General features: G+C 42.6%; 1 protein-coding gene across 1 annotated transcript in view; it reads right to left on the reverse strand.

Moving 5' to 3' along the window:
• Nucleotides 1–23,494, reverse strand: part of SH3RF3 (SH3 domain containing ring finger 3) — a 94,773-nt gene that overhangs the window by 63,163 nt on the left and 8,116 nt on the right. Inside the window, exon 3 of the mRNA XM_009883106.1 lies at nucleotides 22,683–22,778. Coding sequence (XP_009881408.1) covers nucleotides 22,683–22,778 — 96 coding nt within the window. The remainder of the gene's footprint in view (nucleotides 1–22,682; nucleotides 22,779–23,494) is intronic.

A 23,494-nucleotide genomic window follows, 5' to 3' on the forward strand; every position in this document is an offset into this window, starting at 1 on the left:
TACAGCCCAAGTCCAGCAGAGCACCTGGACATTCAGGCCTGTTTTCAGCCCCCTGTTCCTCACTCAATCCACACTCTCAGATAACCTCATGCCTATAAATGCCAAAGGAGTGCTGGGTGGGACAAGCCTGTCGTTGAAGCCTCTTACCTCCTAGCCATACAGGAAAGCTGTGCCTTACATAGCTGGAGAGTTTTTAGGCACATAGGGGTGCTACAGTCACTGATGATACATGAAGTGCACTCTGAAGTCAGCAGCGCTTTCTGCACAGCTTTCATTGCCAATAGATCTTCCCTCGAGGGGTGCTAACAGCTGAGGGAAAATGCCACAATTTGCCAACAGACCTTTATATTAAACTAGGATGCACCACAATATGTTTGCATTTAATGAATAAAAACAACATATGAAAAAGGGAGCCACGGCTCACGCTTACGGGCTTTTGCATACACTGCTATTCTGAGACCCACATAAACCAGAGGTGCATGTAATACTATTCTGGACCAAAACCAGGCTATTTTTGTTTCTATAACCACTGTATGAATTACGGCAGCATCCAAGAAACTCAGTTGAGGACAAGGTCTTCTCAGGCTCTAAATAAAAAAATAGAAGAATAGTTGCTGCTCCAAGCCAAGGCAATTTAGAAACCAAATACAAGTGAAAATAAAAGGGAAAAAGAGAGGGATGGGAAAGATAACTATAGCATTGTGCAGTTAAACAAATGTGTAATTCAGTAGTTGTTATGACTCCCAACCACTGTCACCATGCTGTAAATATAAATAAGAAATAGATATTGCCAACCTTATGCCAGTCCTCCTAAGTTTGAAAGCACTTCTGAGCACTTCCACAAGGACTCCTTCTGAGTAACAGGCAATAAACCCACTAACACCTAGCAAGTAAAATCAACTGGCAGGATCCTTCATTCTGTGACAGCTTCCACCAAGTCAACCAAGAGCCTCCAATTAATGATGCTCCACAACTGTCAGAGCTGCTGGGAGTCCTGCAACCATTCAATTAGCAGGCCATTTTCCCAGCTGCACTCTCCAACTTGAGACCATGCTTACAGCCAGCGTAGTGCACTGCACCTGCCAATTTTTGCCAATAACAGCTGATCCCATTTCAGATTCTTCAAGAATGTCCATTATTTGCCACTTCATCATGCTTTAAATTGGTACAACCTAATATTTGCCAGCAGGCTTCAAGTTGCAAGGAAACCAGATGGTTCCCCTCCCTTAAGTAGGTGTTACAGCTCCACTTACCCAATTGATGGAGATAGTCTAGCTGAATTATTTGAAATATTAAGGAGAAAAGGAGAAAGACATCAAATATGCATGATTCTTTTCTACAGCAGAGGGTGAAGAAATACTTTGCTAGTCAAAAGAAAGCACAGTAAGAACATATTTTAACTCTTTGATATAAGAAAATATAGAGTTAAAAAAAAAGTATTTAGAACTTCCTGATTTTACAGTGCTCCATATGAACAACGAAGTACTCCAGCTCTTAATATCAAAACTCTGATTCCTCTTGTAAGAATTAGATTATAAATCCCAATGGCTAGAATCCAATTTAACACTGAAGCTGTTCTTTTTAAAACAACAAAATCAATTACTTTTTTGTTCAAAGCAAAACCTAGTTAAAAAGGTCAATAAGAGTTAGCATCTAAGCATGGAGTGATAAAAAATTGCCCTGTGTTGATATAAACAAAGTCATTCTCGATATCAGTAGAAGATTGAAGGCAAAAAGAAAACCCCTCCGCCAAACAATCCAGCTAACGAACTTTTTGGGAATGTCAGAGTCTTCCTGAAATACTGGGAAAAAATTATTTTGGTCTGCCAAGATAAAAAATGCTTTATAGCTCTACCACTTTATTTTTGTAGAGAACTGTTTTTAAACAGCTTTGTCCATGGATGCTGGAAAGTCCTTCCCAAATAGGCGATGAATACCAGAGAAAAGGTTCTGTTTACTACTCTGTAAAAGCAAACGGTGCTGTTTCTTCGCAAAGAACTTTTAGAAACCCCCTTTTAAACATAAACATGATCACAAATTTCTTATTTTAAACTCTGATTATGTAAACAACCATTGCTTTCTGGTGTATGTCATCGGATCTTCAGGCAGATCTGCTTCCAGAGAAGAAGCTTAATGGAAAGTTCTGACCCTCAGTCAGTCTCAGGAATCTGACATTTCTGGAAGGCTGTAGCTCTTACGACAACGCCTAATACTAGAACTCAGCTTTCTTGCCCATTTTTGATGCCTCCTCTAGAAAGAACCTACATTTGAAATTCTGGTCCTGCTAATTCCAAATAGTAAAATACCCTTGAGCTTGCAGTGGGACTGATTTTACCCCAAATCCATACCGTATCAAGGGGATGTCCTAGACAACTCCATATATGATTTAGAGGGATAAGATTTGGATTTGAATGCCAGCCAGTCAAACATTCCCAGCTGCCCTGCAATTCTTGGTCTGGGAATGCAAAACCTTGCGAGAGCAAGCCTTATAATATCGGAGGGACCCTACCATGCAAGAGATGAAGCGGTACAGTAAAACTGTTCACAGGGTCTCAGTGACTACTGACTGTGGGCGCTGCATGCTGAGATTAAGGATGCACCAGCCCCAGTTCATAGAGCTACTGTGCCCGTTTCCCAGGAAGGCATTCCCCAGCTGCCAGGAACCATACTGGAGACAACTCCAGCTTGTCTGGGTTTGAGCATGAAGGAGGGCGCATGTGGAATACCTCTGTGCACAGAGCCTTGTTCACCTCCAAACAACCTTTTCCCACAAAGGGAGCCGTAATCAAGCTCCGTTCATTAAAAATTTGCTGACCTTGATCAGGGAGCCACACTGCTCTCCCCACCACAATGCAGGCTGTCATGACTTTGGCCTCCAGCCAGACAGCCCATGCAATATGAACTAAGGGAGAAGTTTTTTTACCTCTTCTGGCTTTTAGATATGACTATTTTAGATACTGTACTTGAGACTTTACCATATGGGTGACAAAGGTACAAACATTAGGCTACCTCACTCAGGACTTCTCCACTGCCAACAACATTTTTTTATTAGTGTCAAGATAAACCTAATTTTTTCTGCAGAATGCATTATGGTGACTTTCTCCCTCTGTCCCTGTTGCACATGCTTACACACAGTCACACATATACACACACCCCCGTTCACCTCAGTTCCTGACACATGTGGGTTTAAAAGGGAATACCTGTAAACAGTTTCAACATATTTCTCTATTAAGGATGAGGGGATATAGGAGTGAAACTGCCATCTGCACTGACTATCCGCATATGGGACTAAAAATGCTCTTTATATTCCAATGTGATTTAATGGACTATAGTTTCAATGGGCAGTGTTATGCACCTACTTACATACACCAGCTGGGATGAAGAGCAAGGAAAAAGCTGCTTCTTGTCCAAAGTGGTTCATAATTAATTCTAGTTTTAGTCCAAATAACAAATTATTACTGTGGAACTTATTATTATGGAACAAGATAGAAGCGTGGGAAATTTAGGTCAGATTTGAATAATTAACCATTACTGCATCTCCCCTGACAAATATGCCAGTGCGTTTACTAATCCATGGTAGTGGCAAAATTGTTCTGGCCCAGTTTAGACCTCCAAGGTGGTGGACCTTGACACACAGTGGTCACCACAGCAGCTCCTGGGTTGTTGCAGTTCATTGACGATGCTGTCTTCCATAAGACGGAGGACAGTCTTATTCTGCTATTGAATACTCTTAGCTATCTCATCATTTACATCTGGGTAATGGTTTAATTTCTGACTGATATCTGACCTACCAAAAAGAGGACCTTGCTCTGTTTCTGGTTGAGCAACATACTTCAGCTCGTACTTGACACCATGCACAGACCAAAATGTCACTAATGTGACTAAAATGCCATTCTTTTCTGAATAAGGAAGGATTGCTTAAATACTGTTTTACACACGTGCCTAAGTATTTTGTTAAACTGGAGCCAGTTTGAACCAGAACGTACAGTTTATTAAGGCTTTCAGGAAAATAATGCTTCATTTGTTATGTAAGCTTTTTTTCTGTCTTTATGGAAAATATTAGCTAACGGATCGTGCTGTTCAAATACAGGTATAAGATCACAAATATGTTACTTTGGGCCCCTTTTAAAAGTGAAAAGTTACAAAACCCCACAAATCAATGCACACCTAATGAAAAAGAATAAACTGGTAAGAAAAAACACCATGCTGAAGGTTTTGGAAAGGAACCACTGAGCAGAGCAGAAAGGAAAATTAAAACTATTAATAAGACTTCTTCACAATGTCCCCCTGAAAGACTGAAAGTCTTTTCACCTAGGGACTGCTAATTTTTATACTTTACAGTTCATAAACATTGAGAAGATCACGCACATCCCTATTTTATGCCTTGCAGAAACTTTGGCAAGTTGGAGTTCCATAGCTGATTTTGTGATTAAAATAAACAGTCTGAATTTATTACTGCATTTTCACTTCAGAGTAGTTACTTTCAGGAAATATTAAGTTCTTATGCCCTCATTAAATTAGTTTTGCTAGGATTATAATTTATGTTCTGAAGCACAGTGAGGTTATTAAGTACGTAAGGGCATAAACTATACAAGAGCCTCCTGTCTCTGCTAGGTCCCTGAGAGGACGGCATCTGTGAAAGCATTTTCATCTCCCAAAAGCAGTATTTCAGAAAGCTAAAGCAGCTTTTCCTTACTGCTATCCCTACTGCAAATGCAGGATACAACCCTTCTTCTACTGTAGCCAAGTAGCAAAAACACCCTTTGACTCAAATGGGTGTTAGAAAGTAAATAATACTTTACCTAATACTTTACATGTTCTTTGGGTAAGTTAGTACAGTGGACGCACAGCAGTTCCAAGGGCTTACTAATGGGATACTAGCAGACAAAGTTGTGCCAAAGGCTATTCAACCAACTCATATCGAATGCATCTATAATCTTCATCTTTTACATGTTTTGTAAATTCAGATTTAAAAATGTTTAGAGAAAGCCTCCCAAGCTCTCCATGGACAATTTAAATTCATTGGACAGAAGCTACAAAATCCTATCTCAATTATTCATTTAGGCACCACCTTCTAATAAAAAGTCATTATTAAGGCACAGTTTAAGAGAAAATATTATAGCTAAACCAAAGCATTATTTAATGTTTTTGTGTTATTCTCTAACAACCCACTATTGCCTTTTCTAGTTTATTGCCAGGGAGGAAAAAGCAAACGTGGAACGGATTTTCTGCAAGTGGTTTATCCATCGTGGAAGATAGATTTCTGAAACCCAACACTGTGATTGAGAGCAGAGTTATTCTATGCACCCAGAAAACACAGGAAGCGCAGTACACGCACTTGCTTGAACACATTCACACGGAGTGATAGCTGCAGAAATACTTTGCTAGGACACATCTCAAACTTCAGGTGTCCTGTTTCTGCAGTCACAGGCTGAGGCATACATCTCATCCTTTTTTCCAAAAGCCTGCTGAATATGTTAGCATGTTCTCAAGGAAGGAAGTCCCTAAAACCATATAGGAGATAGCCTTCCTAATAAGGGTCATACATGTACACAATTATGTATAGTCTGGAAAAAGCACACCAATCATGGTTCCTTGAAAGGCAGTGGTACTTAGCAATCTATTTCCCTGTCTTATAAGATCTTTCTCATTTAGCAGCAATGTCACTTCTAACGCACTGAGAGGTCGAAGGAATGTAGCATATTAGAACAGCATGTGCTTGGACGAGCGTGTCATCATGATCTTGCAGAATGAAAATAAATGATGCGTGCAGCAGAAGTAAACACTAAGCCTTGGGTGGTGAACTGGGAATTTTTTTTTCTTTCCCTTTTTTCCAAACAATTTTAAGATGGAAAATGGTTTGCAGTGATGGAGAACAAACACATGACTTGGTGAATCCCAGAAACACGTGCAGTCTGCTGCAGAGTCTGCTCAGAAGCAAAGTGCAGCTAGTAACCTTATGAAAACTAACATCCAAATCACTGAGAAGAAAGAAAATAAAACTAAATGCAATGGCATTAAAAATAGATGAACTCACCAAAAAGACATATGCTTTCTGCATCCCTCTCCACTGCCTGAAACAATTCTAGCTATCTAGCCTTCAGCTCCAAGTATGAGGACTATCTTGCTCTGATGTGTCATCTTTGAATCTTGGATCTGTTGTGCATCTTCAATGTGCCTGAGGATTTCCTTCTCTTTTCTTTCTATCTGTCCTCTATGGACACTCTTTTTCATAATGAGATGCTCATGACTGCACCAAAGCTCCTTTGAAAGCAAGAAATGTAACCAAATACAGCTTTACTCGACATCAGAAAGAGTGGGAGAATCAAGCCTATTTTTACTTATAAATTATTCAGAAAGCTAAATAAAAAGTGCAGTCATGAATTCATGGGCTTGATCCTAATTCCTTTGAAGTCAGTGGCAAAACTCCAGCTGCCTTCAACGGTGGAAGGACTGGTGCCCATCTGGCACCAATTTCAGTACCAGCAGTCCCCGTTCGAGCTTGTGAGGAGTTTACTGACAAACTATTTTTTCATCAAAAACGAAACTCATTGAAACTTAAGCACTTCCCAGTAACACACCAGTTTTGACAAGATGTCCATCAGGAAACCGTTTCTAAGATGATGTTTCTCAGCTCAGACACAGAAATCACCAAGGCTACAGTGATTTGGGAGTTCACCCATGTACCTGGGCTCCCGGCTCAAAGTCCCTGCGTGGAGGAACAGCCACAGGAGACCTGAAACAACAGTGCCACTTTCCTAGTAGAGAGCCACCAGCTTTCTGGCTATGCTGAGACTCCCTTACTCTTGTTCGTGTTAAATGGAAAACCGTTGTGACTCTCCTTCTGAGTCCAGGTGCCCACCTGCAAAACGACAGAAGATGCTGATGCTGACAGAAGTGGCAGCCTTACGCTCGGCAGCAGCCTGGACAGGAGACCAAGATGGACTCAGGAGGCTTTCTGAAGCAATTTAGATGTAGTCCTAATGCCTCACTGACAACTGGCAGCTGTATGAGCCCTTCACACCATTGCTGCCAGTTACTGCAAGGAAGGGAAGCCCCTCTGAAGCAGCTTTTTGCTGAAATCTAGAAATGCCTTCACTTGCAGAAACTTTAATTTCAAGCTAGCTCGACCTCAAAATTTCAGCATGGGCTAGGAAAGATACTGCAGTTCCTGGAGCAGAGTTGTGTGGATCACAAGTGATCTCTAAGCAATACCTGCAAAGCCTATATGCCTTAAAAAAAGCCAAGCCTCATGTTTTCAGTTTTCTGGCAACTTTCTGCCTCCTTTCTCAATGTTCCACAAAGCTCCTGCTGCTATTGTTTACTTGGGTGATCAACAATACCCATCAAATTTTGAATTAACTGAAAATTGACAAGTCAAATACCATCAACTAAGGCAGAGTAACTCTTCAGAGTCAACGCACACATCAAGCCTGGAAGTTTCAAAGCTTATTATGGTGTGTGACCCCAAGTAATTATAAATGGGATTGTGAACCAAGCAATACCATGCTTACGTTGTTGCGTGGACCCTTGACCCTTCTTGATAGCTACACTGTGCACACATGCTACCCCACACAACATCATGCCCTTTTGCTCATTTCTGAGATTTCTTCCCGGAAATATTGTTCTTAAAAATACTGGTTTTGTAATGTTCATGGTTGCATGAAGGAAGCAACATGTCTTTTTTTAAGGAAAACATTTGCTTCCAACTTAATGTGATAAAGGACAGGGATGAAAGAAACAAAATATATGTATTTGCTGAAGTCCTTTCTGAATTTGATAACAAAAGTGTTCTGCTGGACAATGAGAAAAAGGCCTACACATGAATGTTATCTGCAGAAAGCATGATGTTGGATAAATCTGTGAAGCCCTTGGAAGCTCTTGGAATCGCAGCACAAGGAGCACATGGGAAAGCCAAAGTAATTTTTCAAGTGCTGCAAAGCTTTGCCTACACTGAGCAAGCAAAGAGTCTTTGTTGCTGTGATTTACAACTTTGTGTAGAATAAGAAATCTTGTGCTATTGGGGAAAATTAAGTTTTATGTGCTGCTACTGAGGATTACCTGTGGGGAATCTCACACAAATAAATGTACTGCTGTCTCTATCTCTGATAAAGCAGTGAAATGAAGAATGAAAGCAAATGCCAAGAAAATGTTTTGGTTCAATTGCTTGTAAAAGGAACCAAGGTATACACACTTCAAGCAGACATTAGTACTACAGGACTGTGACAAACAGCGTTTGCCCTGTGTGTACTATATATAGGAAAGAGAAATTTTTGACTACATATTCTTCTGGCTCCTGCTTCCCAGATACAAGACAGAGAAGGATTTCTGGAAGTGGTACACGGCATTTGCAACAGAACAACGTCCCATGGGACTGTACAGTTAGATATTGTGTGCATGGAGCTCCTTCTACAGCTGGCTACAAAGCAGGGTTGCTGTTTGTGGTGGAGAGTTGCAGCACCAGCTCCGGGGGTCACACTGTCCACTTCACTGCAAGCGGCCAACATCAAAGGATGTCAGCCACCTGTCACAAAAGCTGCTGCATCATCAGAGAGCTGTGTCCAGGCTTTGGTTTCACTATTTGCCAGTTAGGGCAAAAATATGGGTCAGAACATGATATGCTGCTGTTTCACCTGAGCGCCTGATGACTCCCTAGGGGGACAGTTCTGAGATGTTTCTCTGAAATGGGAGATGACCTATGCATGTTTGTGACAGGCAGCATCAAACTAGGATCGTCTGTGTGACAGGGAGACTCGTCTTCTTACCTATGTTCTGAGAGACACCTCACTTGCCAGCCTGAGTTTGTGTCTCATAGTTTCCCTATCCTGTGGCTGTGATGGTGTAAACTCTGCTTGAAATCACCTGTGCATTCGAAGTGCCTCCTGCCCACACAGATATGCTGATGCCTGGTACAACAGCACAGCTCTCTCTTCCCTCAGTGCACTACTTTGCATCCTTCTTCACTCTATGCAGTGACCAGTTATTTTGAAACAATTTTTTCAAAAGGTTGTCTTACTTTGGAGACCTTTATGCTTTTTGGCATATTTATTAAAAAGTGGGCAACAGATTGGGACGGCATTAGGAAGCAGTGGCTGTTGCACATGGCATAATCACACACATCTCACTAGTGCACGATGCCTGACCAGCAACTGAAGGCTCTGAAAGCCAGTCTGTAAGACATGAAAATGCATTTTCTGTGCTATATGATGATGTAATTGGGTTCACAACCCTCCCCCCTCATCTCGTGGAATAAAAATCTGCCAAGGCTGAACTGTGACGAATTCCCTTGACTCGGCAAATTCTGGACTGAAAATGGCAGCATTCAGCCTTGCACTCGCGGGATGACTGACTGCCCCTCGCCTAGAGGAACCATTTGCAGCCTTCTTTGGAGAATCCGAGTTGTTAAAATATGATTGGGTACAAGGCCAAGGTCGGAGTCCGATGTCTCTCCACTGACTTGCCAACAGCTGCAGTCAAGGGGTTCACTGAACTTTCCGGCTGTCAAACTAGAAAATGCTATTTGTTCAACTTCCTGAGTTTGATTTCTGGTTTAGGGTAAAGGACACGTACCCAGCGCTGTTGAGTCATGCAGTGAAGCAGCTAGTACCCTTCCCTCTCGTATGCTCATCTAAAGCTGGATTCACGCTCTGGTTTCTGTCAAAGCCTGCTCTGCCGCGGGTGTCACTGCTAGATAAGAGGTGTGCCATTTCTTCAGCGCCAATGAGCTTGGAGCAGATCTCTTAGGATGCTCAGGCACATGTGTCACATTGCTGCAATAAAGTATGATGATTGCTGGCATTAGTCACTTTTATGACATCCATATGCAAATGCTGTTTATGTTAGTATGCTACAACTGGAAGGAATTTGGAAAACCACTGCTCTAGGCCATGCTGTTTGAGTTCTGAGATGGCAAAATTAATGGGCTAGCAAAAAATCTGCACAGTAGGAAATCTTTCTGAAAGTGCAGAACACTGGGTTGTTTTTTTTTCCTGTTTGTGGAATTACTCAAGCTCAAATATTTTCCTAACACATTCCTTTCTGAAAATGGACTTCCCTGGGTTGTACCTACATTCTGTAGGCAGAGACAAGTTGTCCCAAGGAAACTGAATTTTTGCAAACTGCGACCACACCACATGATGCAGTCACACAGAGACACTTGTTAGTAATACTTCTATTATTTTTGCCATTAAATGCTGAAGAACTCCCACCACGGATAAGAACTCCATTGTGAGAAGTATTATATAAACATAGAGCAACACGACAGCTCTTGACCCAAAGAAAGTACAACTTAAGAGAAGGACAGGAGACAATATAGAGATATAGACAAAATATACAATAAGACAGTCTTATCAGCAAGAGGGACAGAGGATTTTGCACACCATTAATCTTTTGTAGGCATCACAGCCAAGAACAATTTTAGAGAGGAGTCTGGAGTAGTAATGCTGATGCAGATGTCCGGATGTTTTTGAAGCATTCATCACAACAATGAAGAACAGAGCAGTATGGAAGAAAATGAGAATTTGAAAAAACTGACAAAGTGATTGGCATCACTGGCTGATCAAAGACAGGAGCTGATTTTTCAGTAGTAAATAAAAGATGACAGGTAGAGACAGAAATTAGTAATCAAAGGTTTGCAAGTAAGGGCAAGTTGTATGGGCTCTAGAGGACACAAAAGGGCTTTGGAGAGAAAGAAAGAAGTGGCAGCAGATGAGCACTCTGGATCATTATGAATGAGGCAGGTCTGCATTTGTTAAGAATGCAAAAAGGATGTAGCCATAATCAGGATATGAGATGATGACATTTTGATCTTTGTGAATGCTGGGCAATCAGGTTGACCAAAGACTAGGTAGGACCGCCAGCCACCTGGATGAATGGAGCCATGCACGAGAACCTTGTCATGGCCTGCGCGACTGCCAGGAATGGGGTATCAATCATCTCTATAGCCCTCCTTCCACCCCAATAATTCATATATTGAGAGAGACGAAAAACAGGCACCGACTAAATCAATTCAACCACATTTCTCTCTCCTGAGCAATGGGAGGAAAAGATTTTGGCTAGGAATGAGCAAGCCTCTTTAAGCGCTAGACTCGGGCAAGGAGAGAAGATGCTGAGGTCATTATTTTGGGCCTCAAAGCGAAAGCGCACAGTCCTTCCTCCTGGGCTAGGAAAAGGAAAGAAAAAGGACACAAGACGAAAACATGCCTGTAAATTCCTTACTGTGCTACTGACGTAGAAGCAGATCAGAGAAAAGGGATCAAAGAGATCACCCTCAAGAAACATGTCACTGTGCTTTACTTTCTCCACCAACAGCAAGGCACACAGGGCTTGAACCAGGAGTGCTCTTCCTCCTTCTGCAGGATTGCTTTCTTCTCGAGAAACAGTAACAGAGGCACAGCTGCCTCTCCCCTCAGTGCAACAGGGCAAGAGGAGAATATCTCCAGCATGAGTCTACCACTGCCTGAATGCTCTGGCGCCTCTCCTCCTTTGTCCTCAGGTTTCCAGAAAAATTCTGTTATGGAAAAATTCTATTATGGAAACCTCTCTCATGAAATTTCCTGTCAATTTGATTCCATTGTGTCTAAACAGATCAGAAGACTTCAAAGTTAGATTTAGAGCAGGACACTCCCTCCAGCCTTACTTAAACCAAGGCTAATATTATTAACCTTTTTTATGGAGTACCTAGTACTGCTTTGTCATAAAATAATAACTTAATAAAATAATTAAATAAATTGAGGGACAACCAGGAGGTAGAGGAGGTTGCTTGCACAAAGCCCCACATTCCTCACCTCACCATTTTGATGTGATGGCTTAGAGTGCAGTTCATCAGCAGCATCACCTGCAGGGTATCTGTGGGTGAGGGTTGCTGCCCTGGCACGTTTTCCTGCAGTGCATGTGAGCTACCACACGTCCTCCTTTTCCATCTTGCCGCTTTCTGCCCTGTATCAGCATGTTCATGTGGCTATGCAGAAAATGGGATGATGGAACAGATACGACTGGAAAGCATGCAACCACATGTCTGGTAGTCCTGGAACAAGGAAGGCAGAAGCAAAGTGTTGTCACAGACAAGGCAAAAGGAGGACAATCCCTTTGGCAGCAGCCCTTGCTTTTGTCAGAATAAAAGAACACTAGTATCACACCCAAAAATGGCATAGCAGAACATAAAATAAACAATGGTTGATCAACTTTGTAAAGGAACAAAGTAAGCAAAAACAAGGACTGGTATGTAATTTCTTCTACAGGATAGACTAAACACAAAGGAGTGAGCCTTCAAGAATCTTGTGTGTTCTAGAGAAAATATGGAAAAGATGGAGATGCCCAAATTAATTCTAACTATCTCCCTCTGTTTCTGATTTTTGTGTTTAATTTACTTGTACTGATTCCTCCTCTCGCCTTTTGAACTTGGTTTTCTCAATGTTCAGCTCTAACACCTAACAAAATGTTAGGGGATTTGAGACTTAACTCAAACATCTGGTTTTGGCATAGCTAATGACATTTTTAGGCTAGAAATCAACTTCACATGTTATTTGTGTTGTTTGAAGCATGCATTCAGCACACATATGTGCTCCCGGGTCTCTCTGTGCCTAGAATAAAGACAGTTTGACCATTCAAGGAGCTGCCACAATAAGAAGTAAGGAAAGAGATAAAAACAGTTCATAGCTTCATCCTATCAGGAAACTATTATTCTTGAAACTACTCCTCTTTGAAAGCTTAAAGGATCAAGCTTAACCACATTTTGTGACTCTCCACCATGGCAGAATAATATTTATATAACATGCTATCTTCTGAAAACAGAGACCAGAGGGGGATGCAATAGGCACCCCCTGGCAAATCATTTACAGTGTCACTGACATCAACTGTCCATCCTTTTTCTCTGACGGAGGTCATCCCACCCACCACAGGCACAGCAAAGGTTAACATGTGCTTTCCCCTCCTCCAGGTCCTTTCATAGGCTGGGATTTTAACACTGGACTCACTTCTCTTTGGCACTCCCAGCACCAGCGCTGTGACTCACACATGAAAACATTTTACTCTCTGCTTGGATGACTGTGGCCGACAGCAAAGGGGCAGAGAAGATAGCCAGGGGCATCTCCCCAAAACCTTGCACCTACCCTCTGTGCAAGGGGGGGAATGGATTGAAGATCTCCACTCTCGGAATTTTACGGCACCAGGAAGGCTCCCCAAGAAGGAAGCTAATTAAGATGTGCAACATAGACTAACGAGGACACTAGGAAACAAAATAAAGAATGCCTGTGTGAGAAATAATGAAATCCTCTAGGATTTTATTTTTAATTAACTGCTAGACAAATCGTGTATCTGTTGACATACAGCTTCTTAATATACATTCATGCATTAGCTCTAGGTAAGTGAGACTGGAAGATACTTTCTTTTCAAACGGAAAAAGATCCCAGGAATTCAGCACTGCTGAAGCAATCTTTAGAAGCTGTCAGAGGTGATCAATGGCTGGAAAAGACAAAAGCCCTGTTCTCGTGCGTCCTCTAGAGAGAGCAGACTACTGATGATGTGCTCTAGAGCCGCCCCAGGGCCCCGGGACAGTGCGTACACTCAATGAGGAATGCTAATTTCTAGCCCTCGGAAACCTGCACAGTCGCTGAAACATTTCACTCCAATGGTTGAGTGGGATGAGGATGCTGAGCACCGTTAGGAAGTCCAAAATGTTTGTTTTCAATCACACAGGCAAAGGCTAACCCTAAGTAACATGCTATCTATTCAGTTGGTCCTTCTAAGTAAATACAAGGCCCAGGGACTGATGCTTTGCCTGAGGTATTTTTCCACTTGAAATATTGCAGGACCACATGAACATACACTTTTTATTTTTGGTGAGATTTCCTCAACACCCGTGGCAGGCCTCAGCTATCCCAGGAACAGAACAAGGGAGTAATAGGTAGTAAAGAGTGCACCTAAGCCTCCCCCAGATTTGCTGTACCTGTCTCTAAGCGCTGCCAAAAGCTTTATTCATTCAGGGCACCTTGTTGCTTCTGAAAGACAAAGCAGATTTAAGGTTCCCTAACAAAACCAGAACAAACTTTGACAGGTAGATGACAGACAGGTACTTTTGGAAGTTGATAAATATTGCCCATAGCATCAAAGAACTGACTTGAACTTAGATACTCTTTGCTGGTGAAATGGTAGGTTTTGTGTGCAACAAGCATTGCCAGCCTTTCCCTTTCATGCCATCCAGAGCACAGACTCACAGCCTGAGCAAACACAGAAGACGAGGAGTAGTTCCCCCTCCCGCAGGCTGGAGCTGGCAGCCCTGCCTTCCCCTCCTAATCGATGAAGAGAAACAGGGTCTTCCACAAGTAGGATCACCTGACATGTTTTAGATGTCTCCCTTAAGCAGCAATGCCTATTTCTCTCCCTATGAGCACCTGGTCATCTCTCTTGATGGTAAGGGAGAATCCAGACAATTATCGCAGATGTAGAGATGTATCTGCTGTTGGTCAGATGAACTGTACCCACAGACCTGCAAGGTCTCGCAAGGGACCTGCAAGAGTATTTCCCAGTTCAAGAGAGCTACTGGGGGCAGAACCGCTGTTCTGTTGCTGCTGCTGTTTCTTGGTGTGACTCACCAGTAGGACTGCACGTCAGCAGATGTCTCTTCACTCATCATCTGACTGCAAATGTAGACTTTTAAAAGAGAGAGTGGAAAAAAGGATGAAAGGACAGTAAAGACAAATAAAACACTGAAATGATTGAAAATATCAAGCAAGACACAATAGTTTGTGAAGATGTTTTATACTCTATGTCCAGGGAGACTGGCGAGTCATCACTAGTGCCTGTTTGTAACAAAAGCACCCCCGGGACCATAACAAGAGAACATAAACTTTGAGGCAGAACCCAAAACTCAGCATAGAAATAACAGAAATGAGGCAGAATTGCACCAAGGACTGGAAAACATGTATTCAAGCACAAACATAGTTCAGGAGAGTTGGATGAAAAGAGAAGGGCTGATGGGTAACACTGTGTGCTGATACCACGGGGAAGTGGCAGCACATGCAAAACGCAGCAGATGAGTCCCCAGTCAGTTTGCAGCGGGAAGGATGACAAACAAGATTTTGCAGGGGAAGTGCTGGAAGTCCTTGAGTGGATTGTGGCTAGTGATCAAAGTCTTGTTATCACATCAAAAGCAAAAGTTAGTCCATCTTACTAAGATACCTAACTTGCACTTCAATTTTTGGTGCCTAGGAGGCAGCACTTCAAAAATGCCCATACAGATAAAAATTATATATATGTTTTTGAAAGACTCATGCAATGGGCTTATTTGCCAAGGTTGTGTGCTTTAGTTGGCTGAGCTGAAAACCCTCTATAAATAACCCTAGAGAATTATTTTTACAAAATAAAATCTAGGAAATTCAGATGTTACTCATAATGGGGGGTGGGTGGGGAAGATATTCCTGAATATGACAGCTGGCCAAATTCTGGTTCAACAGTCCCTGAAACAATAAGAGGTGATAACAGTTCGGATGTGGTTTTGATTAACAGAAAGATTGGTCATAACATATAAATCTGAATAACTTAATTATGAGTTCATTTGTGGGAAAGCAGGCAGGAGGACAAGCAAGAGAAGACCTGTAACTAAAACTGCCAATGCCCAAAAGGCAAATTTTCACAACCTACCGCTAGGTCTAAATTTATGCTCTCCCCGCGGCTCACCACAGGTCTCACGACTGTCTGGGCTGGAGGATGACTCAAACGTGACAACACTCCCACCTACCCTCTATGCAGGCTTCCCCTCTGTGGTGCCCACCCCAGATAAACTTCAGAGGAATGCGCTTGCTGACGCAGAAACCAGAAAGCAATCCTGCATTGACTTGTCCAGAAAAAGCCTGCGGGGAGTGAGTGATTAGAAAAGGTCTACCGAGCCGAGGAGCTCAGCTAATCTAACACAGGGGAAACCTAGCATTTAAGTCAAAAGGTGACAGTGCAGCTCCATTTTGTATCTTGAAAATGAAGGAAAGTCTTATAGAATATGGATTAATGATCACCTCATGAAGGATGCTAGAAAACTTGAAGTAAACTTAAAATAAATTACTCAAATTTTTTTTAAAAAAAATTTGCCCACAGTCATGCTAATTTACATTTTACGTAGGAAATAAAATCAAAGATCAAAAGGTTCTTTATTTATATAAGCAAAATGGAAAATAAGAAATTGAGCCGTTACGCAGAAAAGATGGGCCACAGATTAAAAATAATGGGTAGATATATAATCATATATAATTATACATTATTATATATTGTATGTTTAATATTCTTCTCCCTTCTGACTGCTAATATTCTCCGTTTTCCTGACATCATAGTTATTTGAAGTTCTTTAAATTATTTTACTTTGTATGTGTGTAACAGCACTTTGAATCAATAAGTTTTATTCACGGATTGATGTGAAAGTAGTATTAGGTGTATAGGTTCTTACTGAGGTCTCTCTTGCAGCCTACAACACAACTTCTGCATGTTTTAGTTTGAATGTGAAATATGGGAACTGTATTTTGTACTCCATTCACGTAGAAATCTGATACCAAAAAGTATCTTGGAATATTCTACAATATTCTATGGAAGAGGAAAACAAGTAGGACCAACTTTTTAGAAACTATGAAGGTGCAGGAATGAAAGTCTTAAAACAATGTAATTACAAAATTTGAAAATGCATATCAATAAAGCTTTTCAACAGAAATTGGCTGAACACCTCTTAGAGCTTACATTATTGTCAGCTTTGCAAGGTTCTTATTCCATTTTAATCTGACACACAAAAGGAGAGAGAACATAAAAAAAATCAATTCTGATGTTAATGGGTATAATTCTTAACTCATTAGTGTTACACCTACTTACTACTGGGATGAATTTGCTCCTCTGAGATTTATTAAGTCAGCTTTTCTAAAATAATCTACATTAGTTTCCTTCTACCCACCTTTCAAAAGCCTCCATTTTTATTAGCATTAAATGATACTAGCAAGGCTTAAACGAACCATTTTGACAGTCCTTAAAAACAGAGATGGTATGTTCTTTTTGGAAAAGGGACCAAACAAACATTATTATATAACGACTGTCTAATGCTCCTTTTTTTTTTGGAAGGATTTCAGAAAGCATACTCTGAAAGGTGCAGAGCATGCTGCCACAGAGATCGCGGATATATAAATGAGGGGTCGGACATCAAGGTTGAATTCATTATGAGAGTCCCATAGGGACCCATCTGTCCTGCAGCTGAAGGCTGGAATCAAACAGATTGAGGAGAGAGAAAACATAGACAAGAAGTGGACAGGGCAACAACTATCTGTTGATGTTGTTGAAAATGGTCAAAACATCTATTAGAGCTACAAATACACACACGCACACATCTGAGTTTTCAAGAACATAGCTGTGATGACAGCCACTGGGGACACCAGGATATCTGGAAATGGCTAAGATGGGAATCTGCACATAGAGAAAAAAAGTACAAAATCTGCCATCCAGGCTGAACGCCAGACTGGGGGCCATACTACCAGGAAAATGCTGAAGAATCCTAAAGTCAAGCAGGTCTATAGGCCGGGCTATGGGGAGGGCTTTGTTCTCTTCAGAGTGGCTCCCTGCATCTCCTCTTGGAAACCTCCAAGTCTTCAGATTAACGGAATGCAGAAACAGACACACACACACACACACACACGTAACTGTCAACCATCTGCAGGCTAACTAAAATTTACCCTCAGCAAAGTACATAGTTATACAGTTATGGACAAATTCTGCTGGGAAGATGGGTCTCCGTGAGGCTATTCAATGACCGCAGCTGGAATCCTGGTAAATGCGCTCAGGTGCCCTTGTATGGGTTAAGCTGTTTTAGGATGATTGGTAGGCCCAGTGGTACAGCACAAAAATCGTTAAATGTGCTGCTCTGCTCTGCAAAGCTAATTTTGGAATGAAAAATCATTGTTTTCTTTCAGAAACGCTTTTGGCTTTGGATTTTATTTTTCCACTTTTTGGCTGAACTCTTTTTAAACACTGACTTGCGAGAATTCTTTTCCCCTCGGTCTCCAGGGAGTCCTGTGGATCTATGCTGCAGGGCACCGAAACCATCGGCTCTGCCCATTCTCCTCCTCCCTCTTCCTCCTAGACCTCCTTTCCACCTTTTCCTCTTTTTGACTGTGAAGAACAGGAGAAGATACCCATTACCCTGCTTCACTGCTCTGTAAAAAGAATTTTAAAACTCCTAATATTACTTAATCACAGCTTTCAGTACCCCTGCTGCCATAAAACATTATAACAATGGGCTGGCACTTCATCAATTGTAATTTGCTGATATTACAGTCACAGTAGCGCTCGACATAATTGCCTTGCTCTACCACTCACTCGTAAGGCTTCTTGATCTCGGTCAATACTTCTTTGCATTGGGGGCTGCAGTCAGAAATTTTGGTCTAATAGCTCAGCTTTTTGAATTTCCAGTTCCTGCCTGTCTAAGCAGGATGTGTCCCTCCAAATACTCGGCACACCATTGCCCTCAAATTTCATTCCCAGACACTTAAATCTATTAGAACACACTTTATTCTTCATTATTCTCAATTTTACACACAGTAGCACAACACTTACAACTTCCAAACAGAGATAATAGCAGCAGTTATTAAGAATGAAGGAGCTAGTTTGAAGACAGTAAAATAAATTTAGTTAGGACTTTGAATTCCTTGCAGGTCCAAAACCCCTCCCAGCAAGAATATGACTTCAAACTATACAGATTATTAATAAGATGTTTATTTCAGGACAGAAGCACCTTGAGAATCTATTTGATTATGTTGTGTTTTTCTGTAGACGAATTAAAACATAAATTATCAGCCCAAATGACTTCTACCGGAGACAAAGGACAGCAACTAAATAAGACAAAAAAATAGTGCAAACTCTCCCTGACAAAACATACTGTGTGTGACTCATTCTGTAAAAGTCACCATTGTGAGCTGCAAATATTTGTTCCTTCTATGATTGTAGCTTCTCTGAGATTGGGACAGAGATGACACTACAGAGGCAGGAAAAAGCCTCTCTGCAGAGAGCTGTCAGACACAGCAGGCATGCAAGCACCCTTGCTGGACACTTGTAGGGAATAAAGCGTAAAGTCCATGTCACATTACACTTATATGGCTATACAGACAACCACACATAATGCTGAGATACAGACTTTCGAAAACGCTGCAGGGAGCAGATATAGTTTGATGTCTTTGGCTAGTTTTTTGTGCCACTGCTTTGTGACACCACACTCCGGCTCTAAAGGTTGCCTTCCCAGGCTTCCCTTACAGAAGCGGACCGCTCTCGCATTCAGTAAGCACAGGGTAGAAAGAAGATGAAGAAGACTAGGGAGACACTGCAGGGTTTTACGTGGGCCAGCTGACAAGCCCAAGTGCTGGGAGGCCAGTGAGGTTCTGATGAGGAATTTGCTGGTCAACCAGGGATGCTGTGGCACACCCCTCCTTCCCACCCCACCGCGGCTTTCACATGCAAGCACTTTGTAACAGAGCACTTGCAAAAGCCTTTCTTGCGAGCATCCGTGTAAGGGGCATAGCAGCACATTACCAGGACCAAGCCTCACCAAAGGGGAGCCACAACAAGGATTATATTCCCTGTTTGTAGCTCTGGCATGCTCAGCTCTGAGATCCTTGAAGTGACCAGCTTGTTTCCCAACCCTCTGGCTGCCATAGCAAGGGTAAGAGCTCTTGCGTGGGCTATGGGAGCAGCTGAGGACATTAGTCCCTGCCCATAGAGATAGGCTCCAGGCTGGAATTTGCTCCATCCAGAGTGCAAGGCTTTGGATGCCATGAGAAATCCCACGCACATTGACCATCGGCTCACACAAGTGGAAGGCTACCGTGAGAGTTAAACTTTGCTTATTCTGCACGGTTTGCCAAGATTTTGAAAACCACTTAATGGACTTGGACAGACTCAAGGAGTGTTTTTAGATTCAAGTACTACTTGTTTAATGGATTTATTTTATAAACATTGGCACTGAGATTTTCAAAACTTCTTTGGGATTTGGCCTGCTGATTCCTTTTAATTTTAATGTAACGTTATGGGTTGAGAAACGATTTATTGTCATTTAGACAATCATTCTATCACCCGATGACCCCTCCCCACCCAGGAAAGGGAATTGGGAAAAACCAAGGAAACCCAGGAGTTGAAGTACAAACAGATTTAATAGAGTAAGATTAGATAATTAACATTAATAGCACTAAAGAACCAATATTGATCCCAATACCAATACAGAATATGCAAAGATTATACTCAGCCAATTCTATCAGTAGGAAGCTGCACCCTCCCAGAAGCAGACAGTAAATGTCGGACACTGCAAGAGCTACAGCTTCGGGAGGAAGGGAAGGCCTCAGGGGTCCGGCATCGGGGCAAGGAGTTCTCAGGATGGCAGCCATCAAGGGAGAGAGAGAACTTAGCAGCAAACTTTTGAATTTATATTGAATGTGACATTGATGGTATGAAATAATCCTGTTGGCCAGCTTGGGTCAAGTGCTCAGGTCTCGCTCCTCCTCATCCCTGCACCTGGTGAGCTCGAAAACACTGAGACCTTGAAACCCACACACCATAGCTGGCTTAGGAAGTAAATATTTTCACCAACTTAGACACTAGAGTCTTCTAAAAGTGCAGTCTTCCCAAGTATTAGAAGAGAAACCAGGACAAGTAACATCTGAAGCTGGCAACAGCGACATAATTGTATAACTCCAATAGTTGTATAAGCTCATCTCATATCCAGAACAAGACCTCCATCTACCAGAATGTGGATGAAATAGGTGGCTGATGTTTCTGCCTGGAGGATCCTTTCCCTTTGGCTTTACAAATCATGGCACAAGTATTATGCCCATGTCTCCCAACTATCTCATTTGAAAGGCCTGTCGAGCCTCCAGATTGCAAGTTTATACAGATAAAATACAGGTGTGTGCATATATATACACAAATATAAGTGCATATAGTTGTATTTATTTCATATACATGTGTATCTGTGTATGAATGTATATGCACACACCTATTCCTACGTGCACTCTTCTCCCTTGGTGCTGGCTGCCTGGCTGTTTGCATACCTTTAGAAACTTCCAGCATTGCTGGTCTGACTCTGCACAGCGCTACCTCTTGCTCCTCTGTGGCCACCCGGGACCTGCTAGTGCTTGGAGAACTTCAGTGAGACAACATTGCACGTGTTCCCAACAGGCTGCTCCTCTGAGGCTTTGAGCCCTTCACCCTACGAGAGCAGTAATTAAGGATGACAGATACCTCGGGGTGGGAGAGGGATCAGGATGCTGTTCGGTGCGTAGGCAATGCGAGCACTCACAGCCTGCAGATGAAATGAGAGCTGGGGAAATGTGGTGGGGTGCAAGGGTGGCTGGCTGCACAGAGGTTCCCAGTTCACTCTTTCTGCAGCAAAGTTCAGGAGGGCAACATAGCATTCCCCAGGGACAAAAAAGAGAAGGGAAAAGGGATAAAATGGAGGAGAAACACAGCTTTCTCATTTAATCACAACAAACGGAAAATGTCTTATGCGTTCAGAATAGAGGAAAACTAGTCATTAACTTATGCGAGGCAGCTGGTTTCCCAATAATGGCTCCTACACATTCTGGTTTTAATATTATTGTTCTTGTCAACTGTGGGAACGCAATGTATATTAATGATGGTTTATTCCAAATTGGTCATTGTCGGAGTTAATAATTAGGTAGTCAGGCACTAATTATCTCTATTTTGTCTCAAATCACTAACTAAGAAATCTGGAGAAGTAATTTTGGAGGCAGGCATCAGAACCGCATACAGCGGGGCGGGCTCCGCTGTGGGCACAAGAGACGCTTCACTCCAGAGAGCGGCACCAGCCTACGCCTGGGAGCAGAGTCAGGGCAATGCTGCTCCACGTACCAGGTGCACAGTGGCAGCACCTCGAACAAATACATAGGCGTGTGGTGCCCATCCATTCTTTGCACTCCTGGTTCACCCATGAAGGAGGAAAGCTCCCCAAAGGCATTACCTGGCACCTGGACAACAGAGCATCTCCAGCAGGGCCACCACAGGCCACCGCTGCTCACTGCAGCTCTTCTCCCGAGCAGCATCCATCTGGACAGGCACCAGCAGGAGGGCACAGCAATGGGAAGAGGTGGCCCAACAAGTCTGCTTGGAGCATGTGAGGTCTCAGCATTTACTCTGAAATAAGCCTCCCGTGGAAATGACCGCAGGAAAGTGCTCAGAACAAGGATGGGTCTGGCGCACAAGGAATGAGAGACCTTGGGCATGTGGGTGGAGCTGCCTGAGCTCCTGCTGGGGCAGGGGACACCCGCAGCACCCCTCTGAAGGTCTGTGCTTTCAGGGCATGGCTGAGCCTGCACCACTGCTCCCCACTTGACGGCAGCACCCATCTCTCCTCAGGTGCATGCAAGATACCCCAACTGCAATCATCCTCCCCTATTTTCCCTATGTATTGTGGAGATTACACCAGAAACATTACATGGGAAGCCTTCAAAATTAGTTCAGGTCATAGGTTTTGCTGGCTGCTTTAAATTGAATTGAGTGTATCCTCACAGTGCCTTAGGGGACAGCAACCAAAAATTCCCTTTTCAGTTATTCTGGTATAATTTGTCCTTCTCATTTTCAAGGTTATCCTGCCCTTGTGGGCACAAAAAAACCCACGAGACATCAGGAGAAGCACCCACCACCACCTGTTATAAACTTACCTCAACATAGAGGATAGGGAAAATGCCAATCTTGTCACCCAGCATTCCTTCTGCCCAGTTGTCATCTACCCTCCTGATGACCGTCAAAATTTCATCCTAAAATCAGAGATACACAGAATACCTAATCAGTTTTTTTCAGGAGAAAGGTGCCAGTTTTTAGTTACCCACTTGACAGCTTAGGGAGAGAGTACACAGAGGAGGCCATAAATCACATAAAAATGTTCCCTGAATCCTGGCCAGCAGCATCCCCGGCCCAGCATCCCACCCCATGCATCCCATTCAATGTACACTGAAGCACCTTGCAGATGGGTGCAGCTCATGCCGGCTGCCATCAGCTCTAAGGGCCTGGGTACACTGGTTGGGAATAGGTAACTTCTGGCCTCATTGCAGGGACAAGGAGAATGTTTGACTCAGGAGGTCGCCTCTAACCCAAAGGAGAAAACTCTCTAGCATAAAGCTGCCCCAGTGCATCCGAGAGCCCGCACTTGGCTCCTCCAGAGGATAATTTTAAGGGAAGCACCAGTAGAGCACAGGCAGTCCTGGAAACACTTCCAGTAAGAAGCACAAGATATAGCACGAGGTGCTCAGCAACTAGCCTGCGCTGCTGATGCACGGAATGTCAGTTTTCCTTGTAAAAAAAAATATTAGGAGGTGAAAGTGCAAAGCAGGTAAAAAGCCAAGGATAACATAATGAAGTTGCATTCAACTGTTGGATCGGCTTCTGTTTACATACAAGTTTGTTTTCTAAAACTTATGGCAATTTACTATTATAGTTAATCTAAGGAATCTTACAAAAATCTCAACTGAAGGTG

Source organism: Charadrius vociferus, unplaced genomic scaffold, assembly GCF_000708025.1.
Source record: "Charadrius vociferus isolate BGI_N301 unplaced genomic scaffold, ASM70802v2 scaffold92, whole genome shotgun sequence".
In the NCBI taxonomy this organism is placed as follows: Eukaryota; Metazoa; Chordata; class Aves; order Charadriiformes; family Charadriidae; genus Charadrius; species Charadrius vociferus.